We start from the raw sequence: 19,790 nt of genomic DNA on the forward strand, positions 1-19,790 counted from the left end.
CTCAGCACAGCAAGATCTTAGCTGTAAATAGAAGCGGGATTGCTCCTCCGCATACAACGATGGCCGCCATATTGGTTTCACAGGCCGCACGGGCCGTCAGCTAAATCTCGACGATTAAGAGCCCCGCCAGCTCCAGCAACAGTCTTGTGCCAGACCGGGACTCGTAAGCGTGTCGATGCACCCCTTTTTTCAAATCTTTTCCGCCTTTGTGTGCAGGATAATGGTCGGATAGCGAATCGGCCGGTGGAGCTGCACTAATACTCAGCCATCTCCCCATGCGCCCTCTAGCGCCCACCAATATCCTGAAATGCTTGAGTGCTTTATTCAATGAAAACTTTTCCAGTTTGACATTATTAATGGACTCATATTATTTGCCAATAAATTCATATGAAACCATGTTTCATTTCCTTGAATGTGCTGAATTGTAGACAAGGAGAAATTTCTGAATACAGATCTCAATAAATCCATTTATGATTCTTTACAAAATAAAAGGTAACCTGTTACCTTATGCTCCACACAGGTAAATAGTTACTGTATGTACTTACTTTTTACAGACGTAGAACCTGTAGAACTTGTTAAGCAATCCAATGTGAAGAAAGATCTGTGCAGAAAGGCAAAGTTGGAATGGAGGATCTTGATACAAAATCATGCTTTTCAGAATTGGTCTTTTTGTCCACAACTCTCCACTCTTTTAAGATCTTTACATAGGAACTGCCAAAGTTATGCATGGCTTTGTACAGTGGTGCATGAAAGCTACTATTTGGAGCATTTTGAACGTCTTCGAACTGTCATGTGAGCGAGATACAATAAGTAGCAAGTTAAATGCATTGTATGTATACCATAATCCTTCCCCTAACGAAGTATTTGCTCATAATGAATAGATTGCCTGATTTGAAGAGGCTAAGCACGTTGCAAATTTATATGAGCTTCAGTAAGGTGCCTCCCTCCTAGGATGAGAGTTGTCAACATCCAGAAGCAACAGGTATGTGAGAGGAGAACCAGGCTTACCTCAACATGTCTTGCCCATTACCTTTACCACCACTGACTGTCAGTTTTAAAATTAAGAAAACGAAAGTAGAGTGGGAGCTGAAAATTGTACAACTACTTGTTGTATGAAGTATTGAAAGAAGAAGGAATATCCACCCATTGGGTTTTCCACTGTGAAAAAGAAATGCAGATATCTTATATTCAAAATGTTATGATTCCCCCTGGTGACCACCTTGACTGAATACAAAATAAGAAGCTGCAAGAAAAAGGCTGTCTTTAAAGATGTTGTCTTTGTTTTGTCCATATGGCATCCTCTACTCTGCCCTCGTACAGAGTGGGAACTATTTAGAGTCAAATGCAGCGTTGCAGCACATGGATTGGCAGTTTTAATCCTATTCACTGGAGCAATTTGGTACCATGTGGATAGTGAACGTCATGAGAATGCTACAAGCAAAACCCTACTCTCCTGAGTATATTGTCCAAAGAAGTAACCACAAAGGCAGAAAATACAAATTTCAATAGCAGATGAATGTTTCCTATTTTCAAAATGATTGCACTAAACTCTCCCTACTGCTCTGAAGTGGTGACTCACAATAGAGTTGTTGCAATTGGAGAAGGTGTTTCTTTAGTCCTAACTGGGGTGCTATGAATATTCACCATGGCTTAAGATCTACATAAATTGTGTCCCATATAGAGACTTAGGAGGCCATGAGAGACAGATCTCTTACCTTCAGTGGCTAGAAGTCATAACTTAGCTGCATTCATCCAACTGCTTGTTCAAAAAGGGTATATAGATACAAGGAAAGATATGAAAGATACCTCCTGTGATCCTCCAATGATCTGTTACTGGAGATATGTATGACATAATAGAGCAATCCCAGGTGTGAAACTGAGTAAACACCAAGAAATGGGTCAGGCAACGTCTGAGCTTTAAACTGATGACTCAGAAATGCACCCATTCAACCATTTAATAATGTCTACTGAGAGCTATCAGGATGAACTATCTATTGAGAATCCAGAGATCAAAAACAGACCTTACTTTGATATTTAAAGTTTTGTTTTCTCTTTTCTGCCCTAGTCCCTGCTAAAATGGTATGCACACTATTTGCTTTAGGGATCATAGGGCGATAGTAAACCTTTCTTGGGTTGGAGAAACACAAGAATAGTTTGGAACCCAAAGGCACGGTTTCTTTTTTCCAGATGACTTATCCCTATATCTGTTAGGTCAAAGAAATCGTGTTCTCCCACCGTTTGTGCCAAGAGAGGTAAAGGTTGGTAAGGAATGGATATTGTTGCAGTGATTCTGCACATACACACAACTATGCGCAGGATTATGGGACTTCGTGCATAGGGGCTGTAGCTATAGTGTCTCACTCGCTCTCCTACTCACAAACTGAGAAACCAATGATTAGATACCCCAGGACACAACACTCCCGAATCTCACAAGAATCGCGGTAACAAGACATTCCTTTTCGCTCACATTCTCGTACTTGTCCACAATAAGATCTGACAGAGATACGAAGATAGTTTAAAATATTTATCTTAACTAACGTGCTCTAAGATGCAGTATACGTGCCACAACAAGCATAAAGATGGATAATACCAATATCGTTAGCATTGCAGTAAGGCCATTTGTGTAATGACAGGGACATGTCATTATACAAAGACTAAGGAGAAAGGACTACAGTGCCTATACTCCCTCTCCTAGGTCAGGTTATATTATTATATAATAGAAGATCTGTGGGCGTTGTCAGCAGACCCCTTACCTCAGGCCATAGATAGTATTTCTACATCACAGGTGCGTATTGCTCTTCTGCCTGGAAAGCTCCCTCTCCAAGTGTGTTACCTAAGCATGCATCCCATAATATCAAAGTACGAACCTTCCAGCAAAAACAGCTGCATTGGTATGTTTTGTCTAGGTGCTAGTGCCTGATCAGAACAGAATAACAAGGGGCAGTGTTTATCGACCTTGCTCACTATGTTCAGATTAAACTCCAGGAAAAGGCAGAGAACTAGCAAAGCAGAGAGTTCTCATGTAAAAGGCATAAACAGAGTCTTGTAAAAATAACGTGCGTAAAAGCAGCATCATGGCTACCGGGCTCATGCTAACTTAAAGTTCCAAAATGCCCTTAGCGGCCACGTGACAATATCAAGCCCATATCCCTGAGTCCATTTACTTATAAAAGGGTTTCTTTGGATATATTTTACTTACAATGCTAATGTACATGCACAGCAATAGCCAAGTAGTTACTACACCAGAGTAATTTCTCCTTATTGAAAGCCTAAATGCTGTAATGCACGTGCTTCAAACTCTCTAAGGTTACCCCTCCACTTAAAAGCTACAACCTCCTCCACCTTGGGTTAAAATAAAAGAACACAGTTTAGAGTTGTGGGTGTAGATATGTGTTAAAATGAAGATTGTCTCGTAGACAGGTCACATAGAACAAGTTGTAGGTTTATTTGTTAAGTTACAAAGTCCATGTAATGCCCCACCAGGAGCAGCCTCCTTGCTGCTCAGCCCATCTCTTCCAACTGACATCTCCTCAAGTCCCACACACTCAACACTCCAAATGACATCATTAATGTCTGAGCAGCAAGGGACAGAACAGGAATAAGGAAGATGCACCAACTAACAACAATTAGGTTATAGCACATCTCCCTTCCTTAGGAGAACTAAGCAAAAAGATATAAATGCTTTAAGGCAGGATAGCACAAAATTACTTTGCATACATAAACAAGAATAAACATCTTGAAAGAATTAATAAGAAAATACATTAAGCAATTGAATATACATAAGGCAATCGAATCAGAAAATACTCGAATCCAGAAAATACATTAAATAAATGAATGCATGAAAATACTATAAGCAATTACATAAAATTAAAGTAAGCAAATTAATGCAAGAAAATATCTTAAGCAAAAGAATGAATGAGCCCCATCCCCCTTCCTTAGGGAAACCCATTAGTTGTGTACTCACCAACAACGAACGAACAGTAATAGGGGAAACACACCTCCCTATAGGGGAAAACACCTCCCAATGACACACCGAACATTGTAATAGGGGAAATACCTCCCTATGATACTCCAACACTCAAAACATTGTAAATAGGGAAGAACACCTCCCTATAGGGGAATTCACCTCCCAAAGAAACACTGAACATTGTAATAGGGGAACATACCTCCCAATGAAACTCTGAACACTGTAATAGGGGTAACACACCTCCCTATAGGGGAAAACACCTCCCAATGACACACCGAACATTGTAATAGGGGAAATACACCTCCCTATGATACTCCAAAACTCAAAACATTGTAATAGGGAAGAACACCTCCCTATAGGGGAATTCACCTCCCAAAGACACACTGAACATTGTAATAGGGGAACATACCTCCCAATGAAACTCTGAACACTGTAATAGGGGACAAAAAAAACAGCTCCCTATAGGGGAATTCACCTCCCTTAAGAAATTAGCAAGACCAACTTGACCCAGGACTGGGGCACTCCCTACCCCAGAAAATAGTGGGAATATAGAACTAAAATAGAAATACTAATACTAAAACCGTAAACCATTTAAACAGAGCACTCGCCGGTGAGCGACCTCTCACCCGAGTAGAATATCCTCGATGGTTAAGTGGAACTACCATACACCAGAGATCAAAGTCACCAGGAAGCATAATCATTTAAACAAGTCCACTGTCAGAGTTTTGAGTGTTCCAATGCAATATGCGACAAAGAAAAATGAAAAGGAGGCAAAAGCAAAAAGTCAGCATGAAGAACTGCTCCACAACTGTGCACTGTGTACTTCCATGCTGATGTAGCTGCTCAACTGTGCACTGTATACTTCCCTGCACAAAGAATAAACATGAGAAAGTACCTGAAATAACTGAAATGAAGCAAAAGTCCTCCAGCATCTTTCCCAGTCAGCACAAACTTGCAATTGTGCAAAAGTGCGATGTGACCAAATAAAGAGGAATCCTTCGTTGTCTATTCCTCAACTAGTTTTACCTCCCTAAAGGTTCTATCCTCAAAGTGCAGAATGGTACAAAAAGGATCCCACGACGTGACGTGTCCTAAATATGCTGTTCATGTAATGTAATGTTACTGACTCCAAATGCTCGCTTGTGAAGATCAGAGCATTTGGCAGGAACACGAAACATGCGCTTTCAAACCGCAATACATACTTGTAGGTTGTGGCATTATCCAACCACAAGGTGGCGGCACGCAGTGCCACGCCGTGCTGGGTGGCTCATGGCAATAATATGCACCAAAATGTCTAAAAGCAGCGTCGTAGCAGAAGTGAAAAGTACGTCACAAATGAAGATTCCGTAGGTGATGCGGGGCACAGGCAGAAGAAACTGCACGTGACAAAATTTAGACTGAGGTAAGCGCATGCAACACTTGCCTCACGCTCAGTTCAATTATTTTTTAAAATTCGAAAACGGCGGTTGGGTAGCGCTGGATTCAAAAGGTCCCAGCCAAATCCAATGACCAAAGACAAAACATGTCTCACCTGTCTTCGCCCCCAGGGGCCCAAAAGACAACGCGGTTCAACTGATATAGAGCAACTGTACTCACAGATAGTGCACAATACCCCTTTGATAATCTCCCACAGAAGTGCATGTGTGGTGCCGACTTCCTCCACAGCACGTCGCTCCCTTTCCTCCGGAGCGCCGAGGGTCACATTCTCAGCATCTCACCTCTCTCCACCGGCGTAAAACAAATAGTAGACCTCTCATGTGGAACTCCTCACAGGGTTGTCAGTTTTATCCAGCATACGTCACTTCTGCCAATTCCCAAACACCAGTTGCTACTGCCAAACTCACGACTATAGAAAGGACAGCAGGACAGGAGAAACACTTCCAAAACAGCAGGATGGCAGTAATCGCCACAGTAATTGTTTGCAGACCAGAAGAAGAAAGTCAAACGCCCTAGATTGTAGGCTGTCCTGTTGACAAAGGACACTGGTGGGGCAGACCAGGGCGTTTCCTTAGTATTACCTTTTCCTTGGGATTCCAGTTCATAAGTTTCAATTTCTTTAGTCAGATCCTTAGTTCCAGTACAGTTTTCCTTCAGCAACACACAGGTTCTATAAACCAGTTTCCTCATTTACCAGTTTGTAAGTTCTCTTGAAGTTCCTTTAACTTGAAAGTCCTTTAGGTTTCACAAACCATAATCCATTGAAGTAGCTCACGCGTAGGTTCTTCCAACTCGTCGCCAGTGTTAAAATGAAGATTGTCTCGTAGACAGGTCACATAGAACAAGTTGTAGGTTTATTTGTTAAGTTACAAAGTCCATGTAATGCCCCACCAGGAGCAGCCTCCTTGCTGCTCAGCCCATCTCTTCCAACTGACATCTCCTCAAGTCCCACACACTCAACACTCCAAATGACATCATTAATGGCTGAGCAGCAAGGGACAGAACAGGAATAAGGAAGATGCACCAACTAACAACAATTAGGTTATAGCAATATGTTTTCAGGATTTGCAAAGTCCTGCCAGTGCTTAATTTGAGGCAATGCTTTCCAGTGCTCAGCACCGGCACTTCATTGTCAACACTGGCGCTTGTGACAGTCTGCCAAAAGGTGGCACTGTCTGGTAAATTTTAAGATCACTACAACAACAGTTAGTTATGAATTCAAAATACATTAAAAATTACTAGTACCTGCCACCTAAACCATTCATATAGATTTGGGGACCTGAAATAATCTGAATTGTCTCACTTGTAGGAGTGTGATGGGTATTAATTGTACTGTTACTATCATTGGCAGCGCTGGCAGGGACAATGTGTGGTGCATGCTGCCATGGTCTCCTGACGAGAGCCCGGGCACTTATTTGTTTTACAAATTAAGTACTACCTCACACCTAAAATGGTGGCTAGGATCAGCAGTACCGATAGGGTGCCATATAGTGGAATTAGCCATGGTAGCTGCCTGGTCATTAATAGGAATGGCAGCCTTGTTTTAAAAATCTATAAATATGTATGTTGCAGCATGGGTGCGGGTGCTATCAAAAAGCATGGGTTCTTGGGAAGAAATACCCATCTGTTTCTTCTTCTGAGTGGTTTGCAGCTTTACCTGTGGACAGAACTTTGGTCAGCCGTGAGGGGAACGGCGCAACGGCAGCCTGAGAAGCGGACTTTGTGTTTTCGGCGCCATTCAGGTACGAACGCCGCCGTGAGGGGAACGGCCTACAACTCCCTGCATTCTCGGCGGCCGCGCACGCCAGTGACGCTACGCGGCAGCGCCGAGCCACGATAAAGCCCGCGAGGTGCCCCCGCAGCGCGGGACGCCTTACCTGTGGACAGAACTTTGGTCAGCCGTGAGGGGAACGGCGCAACGGCAGCCTGAGAAGCGGACTTTGTGTTTTCGGCGCCATTCAGGTTCGAACGCCGCCGCGAGGGGAACGGCCTACAACTCCCTGCATTCTCGGCGGCCGCGCACGCCAGTGACGCTACGCTGCAGCGCCGGGCCAGGATAAAGCTCGCGAGGTGCCCCCGCAGCGCGGGACGCACGCGGGCAGCGCCTGGGCGAAGCCCGGGTCAAGGGCGGGCCCGTCCTTGCCCGTCCCTGACTGTTCCTGACTGGGCTGGGCCAACCCCCTAACACTGTCATATGTGTCCCAGTGTAGAAGGTAGATCTAAGTTCTCACGCTGTTTATATCATATGGTAGCGTTTATTGTGTTTGTAATTGAGATCTGAGGTTCTGTTCAGTGATTTGAAAGGTTTATGGTGAAACCCTTTTTGCTTGTTTGCTCTTTGCGCACTGTTGACACTGTTTTGACACCATATTGCCACTGGTGCGCCCTAAGTACATGATGGCGGCCAAAGGGAAGCACACCGGAAGGGGTGGGTCTGTGTCTGGTACCCTTGATAATTTCATTACCAGAGCAGTTTCAGTGCTAGAGCATGAGCTGGCTATTACTGAGCGCCGTTTATCCTCAGAGCTAATTCAAGCTAAACGCTCATCTTTGGGAGCACTTGCTCTAGCAAAATCCCCTAGGAATCTAGGTATGCAGGCTCTAGGTGAACAAGCGCAGCGGGGTAATATCGGGGATAGCAATGTTATATCATCTGCCCAAAATGATTTGATTGATGCACTGGGAGAAGTTGCCACTATATTAGGTAGCACCTCTAATTTTCCTAAACCTGTCTCTAGCTACCCCCAGACAAGAGCCAGTAGAAAAGTAGCTAAGCCTGCTATCCTTAAAAGGAAAAGAGATGGTCTGACTCAGGAAGGGAGACAGGCAAAGCACCCTAATATTACTACAAATTTGTCACTGGTAACAGGTGAGGCTCAAGCTGTTGATAATTCACTTTTGGGCGAGATTAACAATAGACCTTCGGACCTGCCTCAACATGGCGATCTGATTTTTCAGATCGAGTAAATGGTCCGTTCTTTATTACTGCCACTCTTGGAAAGGGTAAAAGTGGTTAATGAAAAGGTCGAACGACTTGAGCAAACCATGTTAGATAATTTCTGTTCATTGAAAAATGTTATCAAATTAGCCAATAAGGAAAGTGATAATCTCATTAGGGTTAATCCTACTGTTACTGTCCTGCCATCTTCTCCCTCTGTCCCTGTTGCGTCTTCTAAAACTAATTCCAGGGCTGCTCCCCCTAGCACTTTGCTTAAAGATACCGCCACTATTCAAGGTGGCACTCAGGATAGGGTTAGCGTAAGGGGTCTATCAGGCATTAACACCGTAACTAAGGATGTGCATAAAGGTGTAAATATGGATTCTTGGGATAGAACTAATAAATCCCCCAATATTCACATTCATCTCCCCCCAGACTCTACACCCTATGTTATCGTTCTGACTGGTGTCCCCGAACTGAAAGATGGTATAGTGGAATCCTACCAACAACTTAAAAATAAAGTTATTTTCTGGCTAAGTAAGAATAGACCGATCCCGAACTTCATGGACGGGAAGATTCTCTTTGCCAGAAGAGTCAGCTGGGTGGGCCCTAGACCTAAAGATGTCCTTGGGGATTCCATCATTATTAACTTTGCGGATAGACGCGTGGTGCGTTTTATTTGTGATCACTCATTCATATGTGACCGGTCAGAAATAAGGGTACATGATTTGGGGTATTTTTATAATTTTAATTCTAATGTCTCTGCAAGATCTGGTCACGACCAGGCAAGACGGGGATCCAACCCAATGCCTGCTACATACTCTGATCTTACCAACAACGTATGTTATCCGGTAGCCCTAGCTTGACCGGCATTAGAGGGGTTGCCCCCTATTATGTGGAGAAGTGTAGCTTACTGGTTAGAGGAGGCATACCCTGAAGCAGAGGTCAGACCCGGGACCAGGGTTCAATTCCCGACGCGGCAGGGTCCGGAGCCCAATTGTCCACGGACTCGATAATTCTCGCTTCGGTGCCCACTCTAAGCACGAGTTCACACTATGCAGCTCTGGGCAACAAGCTTGCTTAATCTCCACAACGACCCCCCCGCGGCAGGATGCCTGGCTTTCACCTTGGGGATGCCCAGTACGGGTTATCTCACAGGGAAAAACCAGGACGGGTTCCCAATGCAAGCGCCAAGATGCCCAAGGGTAAGTTGAGCGCTATATAAGAACACACATAATAATAATAATAATTATGTCCCCTATATTAAACACCCATACAGGAGGGTTCATGGGTAGAAGCGAGATAAATATACTAGCGAATGAGTCCTGTACTAAGACCACATGTAAGATCTTAACTTGGAATATTGCGGGCATTAGATCTAAAACCCAAGACGAGATATGGGCTGGATATGTCAAGTCACACGATATTATTACATTACAAGAGACCTGGGATACCTCGAACAGTTTCTTCTTGGATGGTTATGTCCATTTTTATATCCCAGCCACACCCAGCCTGGCGGGTAGGGCGAGGGGGGCCTCGCACTTCTGGTCTCATTGAATTTAAAAGGTTCTGCTAAACAGTTAGAATCAGGTTCCCAACATTGCCTGGTCGTAGAACTAGTGGTTGTAAATTCCCCTACCCTGTTTCTTATTAATTTTTACAATTCTTTAAATAGTGTCAGTCTAAATCAGCATCTAGAATCTCTGGGGGAGGTTCTGGACAAATTCAGAGCGTCACATAATAGCTTTGAGGTCATCCTGATGGGTGACTTTAATATCCATCCCTGCAGTCTGGGTTGCATTGTGGAGGATGATGAGGGATTTCCCAATTCATCACCCACACACTTCGAACATACTAAAAAAGGTGAGGTTTTGGAGAGCCTTTTGGCTTCCTCAAACCTCTTTTAATCCGGCTGCTGCACGAAAGGGGAGAGGTCTTTTACATTTAAAGGTATAGATTCAGGATAAGTCATTGATTACATATTTGTTTCGACTTCGATTTTGCCTTTGGTTTTAAACTACAGGGTAGAAGACTCTGTATTTAGCGACCATAACCCCGTAATAATTGAGGCTCTTCCGGGAGGGTCACTGGTTTTTAAGGATATAAGAATTGCAAGGACAACAGATCTTGTCTTAAAAGACCAGAATAGGAGGCTGAAATGGGCTAAAGTGACACCGATTACTTTCCTACAAGAGGTTTTGTCCAAGGTTGAACTGGAGGTGGCCATATTCTTAGATCATGCCAATGCCAACTCGAGGATAGTTGAAGCCTTTAATTCTATTTGCCTACAAGTAGATAATGCCCTTTTGGTAAAAATTAAATCAGGGGGTCAAATAGGAAAAAAATGGTTTGACACTAATTGTACTAAGGCTCACTCTGCTCTTTTAAAGGCATTAAAGGAAACACCAAGAAATAGACCATTGATTGTATCCTTGAGGAAACAATATAAACAGGCCATTACAGCCCGCAAAAATGAGATCAAGGAAGATGCTTGGAATAACTTACAGTCACAAGAAACCCTGCGGTATAACTCAAAATTCTGGGGAGTGATTAATCATTCGTATTTCTCCGGTTTTGAGAACTTGCCCATGGAATGTAGTATTCCTGACGAGCAGTGGTTAGCTCACTTTGAAAAGATTTATAGCTCACATTCACCGGGGCATCTAGAAGGGTCATTACCTTTTAAACAGGTTGGTCTAGTGTCGGTCTTTAGGGAGGAGGATGTGGAAAAAGCCATTTATGAGACATCCAAAAATAAGGCTCCGGGACCAGATGGTGTCCCTGCAGACTTATATAAGTCTGCCCCTAAATTCTGGGCCAAAATATTAACAAATGTTTTCAATGCCGCTAGAGACAAGAATATCCCTGAGTCCTGGGCTAAGTCTATTATTATCCCAATTTTTAAAAAAGGTCAGAGGGGCGACCCGGCCTGTTATAGGCCCATTTCCTTAATTGACTCTGCTGTTAAAATCCTAGGCAGAGTCATTTTGGGCAGACTGACCACATGGCTTGAGGGCAGTAGTATACTATCAAATGCTCAATATGGTTTTAGGGCTAACAGGAGCACGTTGGATCAATGTTTAAACCTTCATTTACTTATTTGTAAATATACCATTGCAAAGGAGGGGTCCTTGTATATGGCCTTTATGGATCTCTCCTCAGCTTTTGACCTGGTTAACAGGTCAAAGCTGTGGAGAATCCTATTGGACATGGGGGTGGATCCCCCTCTGGTTGGTTTCTTGGCAGACCTTCACTGCGGTTTATTAGCCTCGGTGAGAGTTACTCAGGGAGGAAGGTGTACCAACTGTTTTAGGTCAGAGAGGGGTGTTAGGCAGGGGTGCATATTGGCACCCCTTCTTTTCACACTGTATATAAATGCCCTGGACCCTGCTTTGGTCAACTCAGCGGTGGACGTTCCGCGTGCAGGAGAAACTAAGATCCCAGTTCTCCTATACGCTGACGACGCCGTGCTCCTGGCACGTTCAGGTGTGGCCCTTGATAGATTACTGGCCTCTTTTGGAGATTTCATGACATCTTTAGATCTTAAAATTAACACCCAAAAGTCTCAGGTTATGATCACTGGTCAGGCCAGCAGGAAAAGGAAATCTAAATCTTTTTTTTGCCTAGTAGGCAATTCTGTGGCAAGATCGGCCGCAGCAATACTTGGATTTGCCAAACGGCTGGGAGCTCGCCCCATGGAGGCTATTCTGAAAGTTTATAAAGCCAAATCTTTGGCTATAGCCACCTATGGTTCTGCTATTTGGGGCTACGCCAATACCGATTCTATCCAGAGGGCGGAGAATATGTTCTTAAGATCTTTGCTGTCCGTCCCTCAGTCCACACCCACTTTCACAACACATTCAGAGTTGGGTGTGGGGTATGTCGCAGACCTAATTAAAGTGGCACCTGTCATTTGTTGGCTAAAAACCTGGCTTAACCAGGAAATTTCTTTAAACCACCTGATCCTTAAGGACTGTTTAGCCTTGGATAGAGCCCATAGAATTCCCTGGCTGGCTTATGTTAAAAATATGTTGGTATTAGTGGGTAGACCAGACCTATTTAATTCCCCTGAATGTATCACCAAGAAAGATGTTATAGGGATTAAGATTGCTCTGGTCACTCGACTTACGGCTGAGAGGGAGGACCTGGAACTAAAAAAGCCATTAGTTAGAAAGAACTATGTGCTTCTAACTGTTCCTGGTCTGGAACCCTTTCTGGCCTTTGTAACCAGTCCTCTTCACAGGTTTCTCCTAATCAGATTTCGCTTAAACTTGATACATCTTGTGCTTGGTTTGTATCCCACATGGGCTACCCCTGAAAATGCAACCCCATGTGATTGCGATAATTTTTCTACTCAAGAAACATTACATCTCATCATGTTCTGCGAGCATTATGCACAGATTAGGAAAAAATACCTGTTACCTCTTCTCAAAGGGGCTGGTTTCTTACAAGTCCGGCCAGCGCTCTTGTTTCTACAACTTTTATCTAGCATTCGCATTGCTTTTTATGTAGCAAGTTTTCTAGTTGCGGCTGTCCGTATAAACAAGAAATGTGTTAGCGCACGGATAAGACATAACATAATTGCTTTGGTGTGAATGGGTTGGTGGTTTCTATCTATGGAGTCTTAATTCCTGTTAGACTTTTTATCGAATTTATATTACTGTATTTTATTTATTTTTTTAACTTTGAACTGGACCTATGAAATATGTTCACTTCAATCCTTTTTAATCTTAACAACGTCATTATTATTGTAACTGATGAACTTTTTGTCCTGTATCTTATGTGATTTTCTGTTTGTTATGTCTTTTTTTTATTTTTATTAATCGAATAAAAAGTATTTGACTGACTGACTACTAGTACCTGCCACCCAAACCATTCATATAGATTTGGGGACCTGAAATAATCTGAATTGTCTCACTTGTAGGAGTGTGATGGGTATTAATTGTACTGTTACTATCATTGGCAGCGCTGGCAGGGACAATGTGTGGTGCATGCTGCCATGGTCTCCTGACTAGAGCCCGGGCACTTATTTGTTTTACAAATTAAGTACTACCTCACACCTAAAATGGTGGCTAGGATCAGCAGTACCGGTAGGGTGCCATATAGTGGAATTAGCCATGCTAGCTGCCTGGTCATTAATAGGAATGGCAGCCTTGTTTTAAAAATCTATAAATATGTATGTTGCAGCATGGGTGCGGGTGCTATCAAAACGCACGGGGTCTTGGGAAGAAATACCCATCTGTTTCTTCTTCTGAGTGGTTTGCAGCTGACTGATAGTTTGAGCACTTTACAACATTAAAATATAAAATGTGTGTATTTCTGCTGTATTAATTCTGCAATCATAACAACAGAATGACAAAGGCTCTTTTTACTATGCAGTTTCATCCAATCTCTGTTCCTGCTGGCTGCTGTGGCACTGTACTTCATAGGCATGGAACAGTATGTGGCCTCCATGGTCATATGTTTGTCCTTGAGTTGGTTAAACATGCTCTACTACACCCGTGGCTTCCAGCAGATGGGTATATACTCTGTCATGATCGAAAAGGTCAGTATGGGGCAGCTTCCTGAAGAAAATGTCCACAATTACTTTTTAACAGTTGTATATATTTATTTTGCTATATAGTTATTGTGGGAAGCCCTAATTTCAAACTTGCACTAAATATAGTGATATAGCAAAAACATCAGAGGTGGATACACAACCTTATATTGAAGAATATATTCTGGGGGCTAAATATTTATGATGCTTTGGAATAAATAATAGGTTATTTAATTCATTTGGGCCAAAATTAACAAACATCACCAGCATATATTTCTAATAGTATATATTGCTTAGAAAATGTAAAGTACAAAATTATATTTACCTAAATTGCTTTGCACACCTACTTGAGATCTTCATGGAGAAGCGGGAAGGGCCACATTTAGGGTTTGGACTAGTGGTAGAAAAGCAATTAAGCGGTGGGCGTCTGGCCCAGCCAAACCCACAGGTTCCTGGCCTCACTTAGAAGTGAGGAACGGCATATGTAAAATTGGTAGAGCCACTGCTGGCAGTAATTCTTGATCTGGTAGTCCCTCCACCACAGGACTGGCAAGTCTTAGTGGTGATCATCCCACTCCATTTAGTAACACCAGGACTGTTGCCTTCTATGAAACTATGATGATGCCCCAAGACTGTTTGTACTTACCGCGGAGCCTGAGTACCCGTGGCCGCTGCCCGGTGGAGCTGTCCTATGCAGCTATAGAGGAGTCTGGCTCTGGTTCACCCCCGTGGCCATCACCTACCCATATATGCTGCTTGCTCTTATATGGTTGTTTTCACATACCAAATTGTACAAATGGTGTCAATCAATTACAAGTACTATGCATAACACTGCTGGCTCTCATTTGCACCATTGGGTATGGAGGCATGACTGGCCAAACAGCCTTTTTTCCCAGATGTCAAATGAAGCAGGCAAAGGCAAAACAACATGCAAATGTATGTATATATATATATATATATATTATCTACTGGCGGTCGCCAGTAGATAGTTATAGTTAGGAACCTGTTTCCATAGGAAAACCGCAACATTCTATTTGGAATAACTTTGGCGCCGGTCGACGAATCCTCGCGAAATTTTCAAAATAGGTGGGGCGCTACGCTCCGCTCCTACCCTGAAAGTCTCGGGGGGATTCGTCAAGCGGGGGCTGAGAAAAAAGGGGGGTCCCAAAACGTGTTTTTCCCATGCATTTTTCCATAGGACCTTTAGACACAGCTACAGCCCGAACGGCTGAACAGAGTTTCTTGAAATTTGGCACAGAGGTAGTCCTCAGGTCAAGGAAGTGCCTTTTGTGGGTCATTCAGAAAATGTAAAAGATTACCTTTCACAACGAAGCGCATAATATGTCCTCCATGTGCGCACGGTGCGCGAAGCGCATCGTGCGTACATGGCCCATCTAGCGCACCGCGTGCTCACTGTGCGCGCACGGTGCGCGAAGCGCACCGTGCGCGCACGGAACGAACTGCGTTAAGAGGGCGCGCACGCCACGAATGGCGTAAAGTAACTTAGCATTTAAAAAAACGTACAAATTCACTGAAAAAAACATAGGTTTCACACACGTTATAGTTAGGAATTAGCATTTAAAAAACCTTGCAAATTCACTGAAAAAACCATAGGTTTCACACATGTTATAGTTAGCTGGACATTTTACTGATAAAAAACCAATGAAATTCCCCCGTTATAGTTAGTGCAGGCAACTATAACTCACGTGACCGCAATCCTCTGCTGATGACATATGTGTCTTTATGAAAAAATGTAATATATGTATAGCTAAAATTTAATGGAAGAAGACATGGGAAAATAAGTGTCTAAATACAGTATTAGCATCAGCAGAGGATTGCGGTCGCGTGAGTTATAGTTGCCTGCACTAACTATAACGGGGGAATTTCATTGGTTTTTTATCAGTAAAATGTCCAGCTAACTATAACATGTGTGAAACCTATGGTTTTTTCAGTGAATATATATATATATATATATATATATATATATATATATATATATATTCACTCGTCGATTCGCTGCCAAAGCAGTCCCCTTGCCTGCGACGTTCATGCTGTCTCTGGCAGCAGCAGCCACTACGATGCAGTTAAATTCTTGTCCTCCATGGAACAATTCCAGGAATAAGAGGACGGCACACCAGGAAACGGCACAAAACTTTATTGTGCGCTAGCTTATCAAGGACGACGCGTTTCGGCGTTTGCCTTTGTCAAGTAACTTCCTGCACCGCAAAGCACCATAGAAATATGTTTACATGGTTTATAGACATAAACAAAATACTATCGTATCGCATTTAGAAACGATTGCTTCGTAATTAATAGTGGACTTAAATTCATTCATTTGTTATCCTTCATGCATTGCCTTAAATTGACCACAATCAGGTAAATTAAGGAAATTATTTTGAATAAATTAAATTAAATTAAATTAAAAATACATAATGACTCATATCAATTTAGACATTGCTTTTGCCAATTTAGAGAGACAGCAGTATCGTGAACGATATTGATCAGAAAATGCATGTGTATGTCATAGTTAATACAGCGCCATACAAATATAGATATAAACTTACAGCATTAATCATGAGCTGCGGCTGAATGGCAGACATATCGATGTGCAATAATTACAATTCAATCCTATTACCCAAGGTGTTACTATTGTAAGGACCCTGAAATTGCCTATTTGCTGACAGCCTTATGACTTCCTGAAGGCCAACTATTGGTGAATTTAGGCACAAATTAAATACACTGATATGTTTCTCGCTCATACTTCGTGTGGGACCGGCCTCGTGGCGTGGACCCCCCCTGACCATTAGTCCCCAACCCGACTCATGCAAACCCCCCTGATCCCTGGCCAGAGACCCCCGGCCACCATGTCCCGATGTTCTGATGGCCGACCCAGGGCCCCAGCGAAACCTAGACCTTAGACGCACCATGCCCGGCCAAGGGAGAGGGAACCCCCCCAAGCAAGACAGGGAGGAGTAGTCTCTGTCGCACCTCTGACCTCCTCTCAATGGAGGGTTTCGATCGCCCTCTGGGCCTCCAGGGAGCTGGCTCCCCGCATGCTGGGTGTCTGGAGTCCCTCCCGACCCTACTTCAAAGGATCAAAGAGCTGAGCGACAGGAAATCCCAACACACCGCCCCCGATGCCAAGACCCCTCTCTGTGAGGACGCTGGACTTCAAAGGGAAGAAGGCGTATAACAGAGGGTGCTGAGGGGACTGGGGCAGAGAAGACCTGGAACTACGAGAGCCCTGCGGACCTGGTCGCGGCTCGACAAAACCTGACGGAAAGACGCTACCCGATCCCTGGAAATCACCGGAGCCCTGCTGACGCCATTGCGGCTCCCGAGAACACTAAGAACACTGGAGCCCTGCTGAGAGACTCGCGGCTTCCCGCGACCCTAAGACCATCGAAGCCTGCTGAGAGACTCGCGGCTCCCACCAACTCAAACCCGGCTGAGCCTGCCGAGTGAATCGCGGCTCCCCGAAGATCACCCGATCGACAGTTCCTTCCCGCCAGAGCCCTGCGGACGTGGTCGCGGCTCGAGAGCACCCTGGTCCGGCTGTACCCGAGACTGCACCGTGTCCCCCGGCTCGAGGATTGAGAGCTGTGCGAAGGATACTCGGCATTGACTCTGAACCAAGAACTGTCCCGCTACCCCAACCCCCCTGTGCAAGAATTACCAAGCTTATTGTACCGACCAAAGACTACCTTGCGGATCATAAAGGTCCAACGAATCTTAGATAAAGATCTTCGTCTACTGAAACCTACTGTGTGGTGTCTCTTTGTCAAGTAGTGCAAGCTCAGCGCGTGCGAGCCTAAGTACGAGACCCCCCTTCCTGAAGGGGCCTCACCGCCGGTGCTCGGCCTGGTTCTGGGAGAGGCGGGTCACGGGGTGGTCAGGAACGTGTTCTGTAACCCCCCCTGGGATCGCCCTTCCAACATTTGGTGGCAGGCGACGGGATCCGAGCCGACACCTAGAGATCGCGCAGTGAATGGCTGACGCACTACCGAACAAGGATGGAAGAAGGAGCCGACATGAGTACCGCAGGAACCAACGCGAGCCCTACGTTCCGAGAGGACCGGTTGGAAGAGTATACGCACCGAGAACTAAAACAGTTTTGCAAAGACCTAGGAATCGCTATCACCGGATTAAGCACAAAAGAAGATTTCCAGAAAGCATTGAAAACCTGGATAGAGCCCGGAGCTTCCCCTTCCCAAACCGAAGGAAACGCTCGAGAGGGGGAACGGCCGAACGAACTCCGAAGCACCCCGGTGAGGAGCAATGCCCCAGTGGGTGGCCTATCCCCGGAGGAACTAGCGGACCGGGAAAGGGGCCGCAGCCACGAACTCGAACTGGCCAAGCTTAAGATAGAGGGAGAGCTAAAATTGGCAGAAAAAAAGTTAGCTGTAGAGCAGTTACGCCTACAAGGGGAACTAGAGGAAAAGAAACGCCAGCGAGAACACGAAGAAACAAAACTTCAACTGGAATACGAGCGCAGCCTAAAAGAGATCGAACTCAAAGCCAAGAATAAGGAACCCAACCCCTCGGGGAATCAAGAGACCTCTCCCCCAATGGAACTGAAGGTACACATCCCCAAGGATGTGGTGAAGGAGTATTACAAAAACGACGACATCCAGCAATGGTTCAAGGCCTACGAAGTCGCCATGACCTCCCACCGAGTTCCACAGAAGGATTGGGGGGCTGGCCTGTGGGGCCGGTTCCTGAGTGAGGAGAGAGACACCCTGCTGGACCTACCTTCCACTGTGCTAAATTCCTACAGCCACATGAAAGAGGCCTTACTAGCGAGATATGGACTCACCCCCGAGATGTACCAGCAACGGTTCCGAGACTGCAAAAAGATACCCGGTACTACGTGGGTGGAGTACGTTAACTTTTACAGCAGAGCCTTGGACGGGTGGATCAAGGGCAGCAAGGTCTTCACCTTTGAGGAACTGTTCGACCTAATCGCTTGGGAACATTTGTCCGCCAATTGCTTTGCAGAGTTACGCCAGCACCTCCTCGACAGCAAGCTCACAGATCCCCGGAAACTGACTGCTGAAGCTGACCGCTGGGTGAACACCCGGGCCCCCCGGGGCCCCGTGGGAGTCTACGGCCACCACAGTCAGGGGCCTCCCCGCCAGAGGGGTGGGGGGAACTAGGGAAGACAGAGGGACTTCCAGGCAGGCACCCAGCATAGTCCCTCCAGAAACCAACCCCCGCACTTCCCAGCACCAGCTTCCAGCCAGCACGGGGCCCCCGGGGAGACAGGGACCCCGAGTCAAGATCACCTGTTACCGATGCCAACAGACTGGTCACTACGCCAGTGACCCCCAATGTCCCATGTACCAACGGGCAGCAGCGACCGCGCCCCCAGCCCGACAGATGGCCACCGTGGCCCTAGGGGAGGAGATGGAGGACACCGAGGAGTGGGAGACGGCAGCCATGGCCCTGGTCTCCCTAGGAGACCGAGAGATGGTTCCCGGAACTCCCTTACCCGCCAACACCAAGAAGTACCGACAGCAGGTGACAGTCAACGGACACCGAGTCAAGGCCCTCCGCGACACTGGGGCGAGTGTCACAGCGGTCCACTGCCACCTGGTCGCCGAAGACCAGATACTACCCGACGTCTTCTGTCCGGTTATATCCTCGGACAATTCCGAGAGCCTCTGCAGGATGGCCCTGGTACCCTTCGAGGGGGGGGGAGTAACCGGTAAATTGAGAGTGGCCGTCCGAACATCCCAGCCAGTGGACTGCCTCCTGGGCAACGATCTCGAGAGCTCCCTGTGGGGACAGGTGGAACGAAGGGCCCACCTAGGAATGATGGGCCTACCCGAATGGGTGTGCGCCACCACGCGCTCCATGTCAGCCAGATCGCCTTCCCTCGAGGGAGGTGAGGACCCAACCCTGAACCCAGT

At 45.4% G+C, this 19,790-nt stretch overlaps 1 protein-coding gene across 4 annotated transcripts in view; it reads left to right on the forward strand.

The window, feature by feature from the left end:
* TRPV1 (transient receptor potential cation channel subfamily V member 1) overlaps nucleotides 1–19,790 on the forward strand; it is a 460,649-nt gene that overhangs the window by 269,550 nt on the left and 171,309 nt on the right. For all 4 annotated transcript variants that reach the window (XM_085649322.1, XM_085649326.1, XM_085649325.1 and 1 more), the window contains exon 11: nucleotides 13,722–13,887. In XM_085649322.1, the coding sequence (XP_085505448.1) occupies nucleotides 13,722–13,887 (166 nt within the window). The remainder of the gene's footprint in view (nucleotides 1–13,721; nucleotides 13,888–19,790) is intronic.

This window comes from Triturus cristatus, chromosome 3_2, assembly GCF_964204655.1.
Source record: "Triturus cristatus chromosome 3_2, aTriCri1.1, whole genome shotgun sequence".
NCBI classification, from domain to species: domain Eukaryota; kingdom Metazoa; phylum Chordata; class Amphibia; order Caudata; family Salamandridae; genus Triturus; species Triturus cristatus.